The sequence below is a fragment of the Epinephelus lanceolatus genome, chromosome 14, assembly GCF_041903045.1.
Source record: "Epinephelus lanceolatus isolate andai-2023 chromosome 14, ASM4190304v1, whole genome shotgun sequence".
NCBI classification, from domain to species: domain Eukaryota; kingdom Metazoa; phylum Chordata; class Actinopteri; order Perciformes; family Serranidae; genus Epinephelus; species Epinephelus lanceolatus.
Genome location: NC_135747.1, coordinates 28,324,487 through 28,335,930, shown reverse-complemented (window position 1 = coordinate 28,335,930; position 11,444 = coordinate 28,324,487). Strand labels below are relative to the sequence as shown.

Sequence of the window (11,444 nt, the reverse complement as noted above, 5' to 3'; positions counted from 1 at the left end):
TCTTAAGCTGATGACATCCATGATATGCATCTGCACACACTGCAATGCCACATAGCTGGTTCATTATCAGCATCTGTGGTGATCAGCAGTGATGTGGTGGTTCACTTTTACTCTGTGATCTGTAGCCTATAGTTCAGCTTTAGCTTCTATCTTTGTCTTTTTAACCTGTTGTTGCTGCTGAGTCAGTTTGACATCCTGGATATATCCTTCAAACACAAACTGTAGACCCCTCTGTCTGCTTCTCTCTGGAACACAGGGATGTCCACTACCCTCCCTGGACTCTGATTGGCTACTCCTCTGACATCAGCCATGCAAATTGAGTCCATGAACTGATGTAAATTTCACATTTCCTGTTTCTACTCAGATACTGAAGTGAATGTGCTTCTTGTAACAGGCTCCAGGTGCCTGAGGGCATTTCTAACAGTCATACACCTTTGGACAACTTTCCCCCACCCTACCCTATAGACAGACAGACTGATGAGTCCAGAAGTGATCAAACTATAAAGAAATAGAACACTGTAGTTCAGAGTCCTGCAGGCTTTCATTTCAGTCTACAAAACCTGCACGTTATAGTCTATCCACAGCTCAAAACTTAAACTGTTGTTCAACTATTTTTAAAAGTCGGGATTCTTTACACAATAATGTAATTTAGTCTTTGATACAGACAAAAAAAACAAAACGCATAATACCACAGTTATCCTCGAATACTGTACCGACTCTTCTAAGAAGTCCAAACAAACCAGGAACAGGTTCAGCAACTGATGAACTGTTTGAAGGCAAAACAAAAGTCAAACTGTCTCGTTCATTCACTTTTATTGACCTCTCCTTTAGAAAACAGTTCAAACAAATCCATTAAAACCTTATTAAATCACTACATGAATATTTAGATGCGGGAGAAAAAAAACAACATAAAAAAACATATCTGCAGTTTCTCCTACGACATTGAACAATGCATATTTATGGTAGTAACAGTACATGAAGGCTACATGAGACACAAAGAAAATGTCCCAGACATGGCAGCACACAGTGTCAGTGAGTGAATGAGTGAGTACCTCTACGGCATTGGCTTTACTTTAATCCCATCTATGTCACAGCTGGGAAGGCACTGATGAACACTGACCAGAGCATTTTGGCCACTTTAATCATTACATGGGGCTGTTTGTCAGAACTTTAGTGCAACTTCTCCCTTCAGCTACCAAAACCCAGAGTGGGCCCATATTCAGGGGAAAAGAAAACAAACAAAACCACCCAGTGGAGTAAAACACTTCAACATGATTACACTCTTACAGTGATGTCCTGAGCTTTTTCATCCACATAAACCAACAGCTGTGTGTTTGTGTTTTTAAGCAACTCCTGTTGCCTGTGAGAACTGTAACAGCAGAATCCAAAAAAGTGGCTATTATTATTCTAAAGGAATATTTTACCCATAAAATGATCATTTGTTTATCAGCTACTTATCCTATGTTATAATGAATTCTTGAAGAAAACGTTGCTCTCCTTACATGTCTCCATGGTGGGTGAAGAATCCAAAAACGGAGAAAATTTCTGAGGAATTGGAGCAAAACGGCTAAAACCTTTCGCTAAAACCTTACCATTTAAGACATTTTCATATATGAGGGCAAGCGCATGCGTTTGACCTCTGCTTGTGCATTTAATTGAGTCACTAAGGTGCGCTACTCGTCCGTGTGTGAGACTGTTTGTGTTTGTTTTGAATAGTAATGAGCATACGAATGGATAAATGAGGCTTTGATTATACTGCACCAGTTGTGCGAGAGTCTGTAAATGGATATTCAGATAGTTTTGCTCCTGTTAAACATCAACCCATGTGACTTCAATTCATTAAGAATTTTTTTCCATTTTTGGATTCTCCGTTCACCATGAAGGCGTAAGAGAAAAACAATGTTTCTTCACAAATTCAACATAACATGAGGCGAGTAACTGATATACAAATGATAATTTGTGGGTAAATTATTCCTTTAAAGGAAGAGTTTGACATTTTAGGAAATTCACATTTGTGCCCAGAGTTAGATGAGAAGACTGATACCACTCTCATTGTACTGCTAGGAAACTGTTAGCTTAGCATTAAGACAGGAAACGGGGAGAAACAGCTAGCCTACCTCTATCTTAAGGTAACAAATCTTACCAGCACCACTAAAGCTCACTTATCAACACATGTATTTTTCAGTACAAAAACTGAAATGTGAAAGCATCACATTTTATTTGTCTGCAGAGACTCTGCCCTCTGCCTGTATATACACATTTTTGGGCATGTAGCCCTCAGTCAGTAGCAGCATGCAGGTGAGGCTGGGACTGCATTAAAAAGCAGTGATCAGGAGCTGTGAAAATCATGGACAGAGCGACAAAATAACGGAACAAAGCCGGGGTTGGCCCTCACTTTGATTTTCACCGGAAACACTGTTAACAAAATTTCGCTGGCAATCCTTGCATTGTATAATGAGATTCAGAGCTACCTGTGGCTTCATATTAAGCAAATAGGAGAGTGGTATCAATCCTCATGCGACTCTTTGCAAAAAAGCAAATAAGCCTACTTCCTAAAATGTTGAATTATTCCTTTAAATAAGGTGAAAAAGCCAAAACACAATTATCTTACACAGCTGACGACTGTATCTTCAGTCTCCATACAAAATTAGTTGAGTACCTTTCAGAGGGAATGGGACATATCACCACTAATCCCAGTGAACAAATCAATTCCTAAATGCATCTTAACTACTTGGGGGACTCCTCACATGTCCTTTATCAGATTGGGTTACTGTGTTTCTAGTATGTTATATAAAATCTGCATACTTGGGCTAAATGTAGAGCTGCAATAAAAAAAGTCAGATGATGACTGTCTGCAGTAGATTAAGTTTAACACGCAGAAAAATTCCCTTTATAACAACAGACCTCAATGACGACTAAAAATGGTCGCCCTAAAGCAGATCAACGATAAGAAAAGCTACAGTAGCGTCTAGTATTCCCTCAAATCCCATAAATCCCTCAAAATTCCTTTCACAGAAATCATAAATAGTACAATACAATTTGAGACTCTCATGGACCCTCTGATCAACATCCATCCCCTGCTTTATGTCGTACCCGTAGGTTCTTCTGTCATTTCATTACTATCTCCAAACAAAGCCCCCCTTTTTTATGAATGAGCGGGTCAGTTTAGAAAGAGCGTATCAACCTCCACAAAGTGATAATGACTAGTGTTACTGATGAGGGCGGAGAACAGCACACACACACAGGCAGGGAGGGTGGAGGATGGAGGGATAGAGGGGGGACAAAGGGAGGAGTGTTAAGTCTCATAAAACAGTGGTTAATCTGAAGGGTGGGACAGCGCGCTCTGGCCTCTGGGAACATGAGAGTGACAAGTGACCTCAGATGGTTTGGTAGCCAGCGTGGCTCCTCTTCCTGCCAATGAGGTACGCCAAGAGCACGATGAGGACGAGACCTGCTAAAGCTGCTCCGACTATGATGGGGATCAACATGTCGTCTTCGTCCAGCTGGCACTCCTCAGCTGAAAGCAGGGAAACACCACAGAGGGCAAATTAGGGCGAGAACACCAATTTATTTTGATCACATTGTATTAGACGGAGGTGTTTACCTGCTCCAAACTGATCTCCAGTGAGGCCGAAGGGCTGCACCTGCACCTGGAAGGTGTTGATGGACAAATCCTCAGCCACATTCAGAGTCTGCTCCTCACGGCACATGTATGAGTAACCGTAGGTGCCCCGCAGGTAGTCCAGACTGCGGTTATGGGCTACAACGGGCTCTATAGCGAGGACAGAACAGGGAGTGATTACAATAAGTATGCTTCAGTAAGTTAGAACTGAGGTGCCACCTCTCCCTCACTGAGCCGACAACACTTGCTTATTAATCTGATAAAAGGTAGTTAGCATGAACACTGGGAGGTAAAGTTCACTCACCTTTCATGTCTGGCAAGGCTGCAGACAGAGACACTTCACTCAGGTGGTACTTACGGGACGTAGAATTCTGGAGAGAAGCGTCAAGAACTCAGTGACACTGCAGTAAAGTATGTTTAGATCAAGCCCCTGCTGCCATCTAGTGGCTGTTTCAGGAGATACACGGAGGTCATATACACAGTTATGAGGGCAGATACAATAACTTACCAGGGTGAAGAAAAAGGTGAGGTTGGTCTTGTCTGCATCCGTCGTGAGCTGCAGGGAGGCGCTGTCTGTGTCACACGATCCAGAGAACTTTGTCATATTGGGCCGAAGGTTCATAACATCCTGCACAGTCTGTGAATTAAAGGACATCACATTTAGCATTTACAACCTGCTATTGTGTCTGTATTTTTAGCTCCAACAGAATTCATTCAGCTGTTTGAGGGTTTATATTTAGGCACCTTGTTCTGGGAGACAGAGTTGAAGGTGATGTTGAGCTGCAGACCCATGGATGCCAGTAGACAGGTAGTACCGTTGATGTTCTTGACCAGGTAGTTTCCTTTCTCAGGTCTGCCGGGGTCTTTGTGCGGTGCGGCGGTGGTTTGGGCAGTTGTGGGCGGGGCAACAGTAGCGAAACCCTGGTGCAGGACGGCAGCTGTGAAAGACAGTCAGTTATGAGTCTAGAGCCCCTTTCACACATGAACTGCAAATCTGACATTATTAGGATATTACCCAGGGAGCTGGATGTCAAAACGTAAATGTCCGAATCAGTTGAATTGGATATTTAATAGACCCTACCCTGCAAGCTCCCTAGTTCAAAGTCCATGTAATGTGCAACTGAGCCTGCGTGTGAATAGAGTGGGTAAATTCCTGGAGAATTCACAGCGTGTGAGCAAGCGTGTTGATGATGTTTCTATCATGCAACTCACGTGAAACCGCAAGAGATCAAACATAAAAGGGTGAAGAAGAAGAAACATTTACATTTAGTCAGCAACAAAAATTTCTGACTGGACAGATGACAAGATTTGGGAACTTTTGTCGGTATTAGCCAACAGTGAAATCATCAGACAATTTTAAGGAACGACAAGAGACCATTGTGTAATATGCGTCATGTCCTGCCTCCTGCATGTTCTGCCCCAGGCGCCACCCTTTGCCTAAACCAAAAAGAGTACTTCCAACATATTTAAAATTATACATAAAGAAGTACAGGATTTCTGCATGGTTCAGTAAGTTAAATTTAAGACTATTAAAGACCTTTTTAATATCACAAAGAATGCAAAGACCTGTTTCACAATCACATTGGACAAAGTATAAAACCTGTCAGGTCATTATGGCCTTTGATTAAGCCATTTCAGAGTCCATTTTAGGAAACTGATTCAGCACTTCCAAGCCATATTTAACAATAATTCCTAATGACATAATCCATTAAATTAAGGCCACCTGGACCTAAATCAGTGGCAGAAAATGGAAACAGAGTTTTAACTAAAATGGTTTTAACATAAATAAATACACTGAATTGTCAAAGAAGTAACTGTTTTAGGTACAGGCCTATTTTAATTACAGCATTTCACTTGATGTGACATGATGAGACAAGACTCACATTTGAATTTAACATTCAGATTGTCCTTTCCACTTGGTCGTGTCTAAAAGATGTTAGGACTGTACTATTTTTATCAGTGTTAAATCAAGTACTCAGGACCTTCACTCGGCAATAACACAATGAGATGAGGTTTGTATCGACATCTGAACACACCAGGGTGGAGCCTGATTTTGATCTGAAGAAAAAAAATGTATTATTATTATTAAAAACATATTTTTTCAGTGAAGTTTAGTGCTTCATTCTGTCTGTGAACATGTAAATGGTTTGAACTGGTGTGAACCACTATGGGGTGCTGCTTCCTTCTCAAACACACACACAGTGCATGAAAAGGAAAATTCCTCTGTGCAAGAGGCAAAAGCCCTCATGGTATGTACCACACTGTTACAGGTTTTGCTTTGTCACTAATGCATAATACTTACGGGTAGCAGGTTATTAGTAGCACAACCAGATGGCTATTCTAATAACTGTGGCTGCCAGCGAAGTACAGTGGTGTGAGAAGTAGGGGACAGTTACAGGGAATGTCATTGTTCAGGTGATAAAATGTCAGGAAATATTAAAAAGCCCAATTTGACATGTTTATTTTGAAAAGCTTGTCTTGTCTAACAACAGCTAAAAATCCAAATATATTCATTTCACCATCTTACAGGGGTCAGAGCAGCAGCATTTGAGAAGGTAAATTTGGCAACTTTGAAAAATAAACAGACTTATCAAACTAATAATAGTTGAACTTTTATTAAGTACAAGATATGCCTCTGAAATACAGTTAAGTTCAAGTGCAATCAAAATTAGAGACCCCCTCTACTCAAAAATATGTTCTGGTTATCATTAGAGATGTTCAGATACCATTTTTTCGTTCCAGATACAGATTCCAATAGCTGAACTTGTGTATCAGCCGATAAAGAGTAATGGTCTGACACCACTGCATTTAGAAAACAAATTTAACAGCTGTCTTCACATTAACCCTGTATGGAAAAGATATTATTTCTATCACTGGTGTATGACATGGCGCAGGTTAAACCCTTGTCATACATGATGATGGTGCTGAAATTAGGTACTGTACACGTTGTCTTTTTACTGGTGGGACTTTCCATTGTTTCCAGTATTGCCAAATTGCTGACAATTTGCGGTGGCTGCACAGTGCCCCTTGCTGTGTAGGGTACTGCTGTAGAATAGCAAAGAAGAACTGATTTCTGCCGTTTTATCCGGGTGTGTAACTACTTTAGGGAGTATCAGACACATTTCTTTTACTGGTAGTGGTATCAGAACAGCTCCACTTATCTCTACTTCACCTGTTTGACTGTGCACAGTCTGACAGTAGAAGGCAGTTTTGACACTCATTTGCTGATGATAGAAACATTAAATCTCAGTTTCAGACACGGACATATGAGCGTGATTTTGTGACACTACACTAGTTTTGAAGTCAACCACAGTCCAGGATATCAGGTACTGTAATATCCTTTGATTCACCAAAACTTGGCTGAATCCTACAGCACCGTTCAACCAGGAGACTCTTTTTCTATGCCGATCTGACAGAGCAAAGGAGAGGAGGCGTGTGTGCTTAATGGTGAATAAAGACTGGTGTAACAGTGGGAATGTGAGGTGCTGTCCCATTCCCGCTGTGGATTGCTGCTATATAAACCACAGATTACAGGAGCAATCCAGAGACACGGACAATTATCAAGCAGCATCCAATCATGTAAAAAGACACAAAAAAAGATGTGTGATGCAGAAACTTGAACTACCAGCTCCCAAACACTGAAAACTGACTCTTCAGTGAAATAGGAGACGTCTTATGACCAGCAGTTTAACTTCTGCACTGAGGGAGAAGGAGTAGATGTAATTTTTATATTGTTTAACCAGGGTAACTGAACTGTTGTATCTAAAAACCATTTCAAACACAAATTACTACTCAAAGCACAGTGTTTTTACATATCTTCAAAACCTTTAAAATACTTTAAAAACATGCAAAACTTGAGTTTAATGTACGTAGTACTTTCCACCACTATTTACAGAACTGAATCAGCCTCAAGGCTTTTAACCAAAACCAGGAAGCAGGACCACATCACACAAGTTTTAGCCTCTTTACATTGGCTCCCTGTTTGTTTTAGGATTGACTTTAAAATCTTATTGATTACTTTTAAGGCTCTTTGTGGCCTGGCTCCAGATTACATGTCAGACCCGTTTGTCCCTGATGAACCTTTACGTAGTCTGAGATCCTTGGGCAGTAGTCTACTGTTTGTTCCAGAGTCCAGAATGAAGACTTAAGGGGATGAGCTTTTGCAATCAGGGCCCTGAGGCTCTGGAATGACCTGCCCGACGATGTAAGGCTGTCTGAGTCACTGGCTTTTTTAAGGGTGTTTTCACATATAGTCATTTTTAAACAAATCGAAATCACTCCTCTTAAAGTGCGCCAAAAAGTGGACCAACATTGTCAGCTCATCTGAAAAAGGACTCAGTTCTCTTTCCGGTCAACTTCCACTCTCATGGGGCCTCAGTCCTCTTCCTATTCACACTACAGCCTATATATAATATGTGTTGACATAGCTTATTTTTGTACTTTGACGTGGCATTGCATGGTCTATGAAGCCCCTCACTTTCACATGAACTTTAAATTGGAGGAAAACCTTAGTGTTTCTGTGCTGTAGACTGTTGTCATTTGATGTGTTCTACGTTCCACATCTGGAGAGGTGCAGTATCTTCTGTGGACCAAACTACTCCTCGTCCTGTGTCCTTTTAAGCTTTACAGCCCAGCGTGGGTTCATCTGTTTCTTCAAGCGTCCAAGTGCAATAGCATGTGATATAGAGGGCTAAATACAATGGCAAAGAGCAAAGTGAACCTGGAGCGCTTTGTGTTCACAAGGCACAGGTTAAGCAAACTGCACCGTGTACTAGTTTGGTTCGCTTCAGAGGGGTCTGACTTCTCTTGGTGTTCACATATGTGCAAAAAATGCTGAGTCACCGCTCTGAATCTGCCTAGAGGGCTGAAATGGGCCAAGTCTGAAAACACCCTAAGCCTCACCTACAAACATACTTCAAATGAGACAGCATATCCTGACTTTATCTGAGCTGTGTGTCTATTTTTATTACCATCTTAATGATGTAATTTCCCATTTATTATCATGATTTTAGTTTCCTTATTTTATCTTTTACTTAGATGACATTTATGACATGTTGTTTTATTCTCCTTGTGTTTTAAATGTGTTTAGATTTATTGTACAGCACTTATTAACTGTTTTGAAAGGTGCTATATAAATATAGTTTCTCCATTTTGATGATGGATTATCAAAGAAACTGATGCAGACATAATTTAATCACTTAATTCTCTGCTCCCTTTTCTCCCTAGCCTCCTCCATTTACTTTTAATAAGACAAAGGATATTTGATAAGGGAGTAAACTGAGATTTATCCTGTGTTACATTGACTCCATGACTGTTAACACTCAGTTTCAGTTCAGCTGAGGAGGGACGTGAACGCAGCATTTAACTCCTGAGACAGCATTTATAAGTTAAAACGATTCTGACATAAAAAATCCACATTATCTATTATGTATAGGCCTGATAATGTTGCCCCTACTATATACTACATTCAATTTGAGTCATTACTGTTAAAATATTACAAAAGGTTGCTTTTTAACGAGCTAACGTCAGTCGTGCTAGTTGAGGGCAGGTTACCAGTGACCTTCGGTAACGTTGTTTTATTCGCCAGGTAACTGTAACGTTAGCTAAAGCAACCGATACTCACCTAAAATCAGCTGTATCGTTACTCCCACACACCATGACTGGACACTGCTGCTCTGCTTCATGTTTCTCCGGTTCCTCTCCGGGCTGCTCCTCAAGAAATCACGGCAACGCACGAACACAGGACGCTGCTAGTTAGCTAGCTTAGCAGATGTTGTGCTAGCTATGCTAACGTTAGCGTAACAACAGCAGCAGCGAAGGGAAAATAAAAGTCAAACGCAGTGATTTGTTGAGGTGAAAAAGCGCTGCTCTCGGTAACTAAAGCCACCAGCGTCTCTGGTAACAAGTTTAAACTTTTCTATATCTGTATACGCTAGCTGTGAGGTTATTTTAGCTCGCCTATACACACTTTATCACCGCAGCTACAGCAGAGACTGACATCAGGGTCATGTGACACAGGCTTTAAGAAACACCCAGAAAGTCACGTGGTCAACAGCAGCGACACAACATGCTTATTATTTATTTATTTAACAGTTAAAGGATACATTCATGGTTTTTAAAAGGCTAAATATGATACTAGCATGCCTATATTCAGCTGTGGAGAGTACATTTTGTCATATACCGTGCCTTTGGAGTACTATTTAAAGGTTCTTTACTTGAGTATTTAGCTACTTTATACTTAAACTCCACTAAAATCTGGAGGAAAATATTGTATTTTTTGCCTCTAGTGTGCACTAATTACATTTGGATGAACTATTTCCAAAGAAGAAAACATTTGATATGCTAATAAAATACAAAACACTATCAAATTTTAAACCAGTGGCTCCCAAACGTTTTGTCTTGTTGCTTAAAATCAGCGTGCAGTTGGGTCTTCTTGTCACCTTATGGATAGTAGAAGGAGAAGAAGAAGAAGAAGAAAGGTCTAAATACGATCCGATACAATATGATTTAAAAGTCTAAATATGATACTAACATGCCTATATTCAGTTGTGAGGAATGCATTTATGTAATGTGCTTAAGTACAGTTTTATGTACTTTACTTTAATATTTTACTTTACGTAAAACTCCACTAAAATATGGAGGAAAATATTCTACTCCTTGCCCCAGTAGTCACAAATTACTTTTAGATTAACATTTTCCATTTAAAAAAACATTTGAGAAGCTAATAAAATACAAAACACTATTAAATCATCTTGTTTATAATCAGTGTGCAGCTGGGTCACCTTGTTACCTAACAGATAGAGGTAGAAGAGGAATACATACTTTATTAATCCCAGAGGGTCTGTTGTCATATACACACAGGCCTGAAATACACACACATGCACAAACAGGACCTGTACATGCATTAAAGTGTCAGTGCAAGGGGGCTGCCTTGAACAGGTGCCCTGAGCACTTGGGGGTTTGTTGCCTTGTTGTGCCTCTGCAGTGCCCACAAGGTGAACTGGCACCTCTCAGCTACCAGTCCACACTCCATACTTGGTCCTTATGGGGACTTGAACTGTTGACCCTCTGGTTCCAAGCCAAGCCAAGTCCCTATGGACTGAGCTACTGCTGCCCCAAATAGGTATACTTATGAGCTGTTAGTAAGCTGCAATCTGCGGGGCTGAAAAATGAAGCCAATGTGGAAGTGCCCAAAAACTGCAGTTCTTTAAACGGCTGCTTGAGGCTGGATCCAGAAGCCAGTCAATCCCCATAGACCCCCATGTTGAAATGCTCAACTTTACAACAGAAATAAACATGTTAACAGTCTGGTAAAGAAACAGTTTTGGTCTCGATAGCTATTTCCCCCTTTCATGACAACAGTACGGGGGATGAATTTTTACAGAACTCACCGATTTACATTTTATTAACACATAATTGAGGGTGGGGCTGCTTTGACTGACCGGCTGTCTACTGATAGTGTCCTCAGCTTCTCAGATCCACTCCTCGCCTCCACAGCTCCAACCTCTCACCCAAATATGGTCACTTCTGTCTCCAAAAAGTCAGGATGAAGATGGCCGAAATGTTGAATTTGAGGCTTCAAAACGGGAGTCCACAAACCAATGAGTGGCATCATGGTACCCACATCCATTATTTTTACAGTCTATGGTTGTCAGCAGCTCCACCAAGGGGACCTTTCTCCTCTAACCTTCTCACATGGTTTCCTCAGGGTGGCTGGTAGATTCTGGAATCCACCAGCCACAATAGCAGGTGGACAGAACATTAATGTCCAATCCTAGGTTTCATACAAATAACTATTCATGGCCCAAAAGATAAAGTTTTC

General features: G+C 40.8%; 1 protein-coding gene across 1 annotated transcript; it reads right to left on the bottom strand.

Moving 5' to 3' along the window:
• Nucleotides 1-796: 796 nt before the first annotated feature.
• On the bottom strand, nt 797-9,620 carry lamp1b (lysosomal associated membrane protein 1b). Its single transcript, XM_033614518.2, has 6 exons — nt 9,246-9,620; nt 4,367-4,560; nt 4,131-4,259; nt 3,927-3,993; nt 3,605-3,772; nt 797-3,517 (listed from the first exon to the last, which is right to left on the bottom strand). The coding sequence occupies exons 1-6, from the start codon at nt 9,304-9,306 to the stop codon at nt 3,378-3,380; spliced, it is 759 nt and encodes a 252-aa protein (XP_033470409.1). The 5' UTR covers nt 9,307-9,620; the 3' UTR covers nt 797-3,377.
• Nucleotides 9,621-11,444: the final 1,824 nt, after the last annotated feature.

Excerpts from the sequence above, each read along its gene's own strand:
- lamp1b (XM_033614518.2), bottom strand. The coding sequence starts at position 9,306 with ATGAAGCAGAGCAGCAGTGTCCAGTCATGGTGTGTGGGAGTAACGATA. Across the intron at positions 4,260-4,366 it reads ACTCTGTCTCCCAGAACAAG|ACTGTGCAGGATGTTATGAA; the intron begins GTGCCTAAATAT and ends TTTAATTCACAG. Across the intron at positions 3,773-3,926 it reads AGCCTTGCCAGACATGAAAG|AGCCCGTTGTAGCCCATAAC; the intron begins GTGAGTGAACTT and ends TCCTCGCTATAG.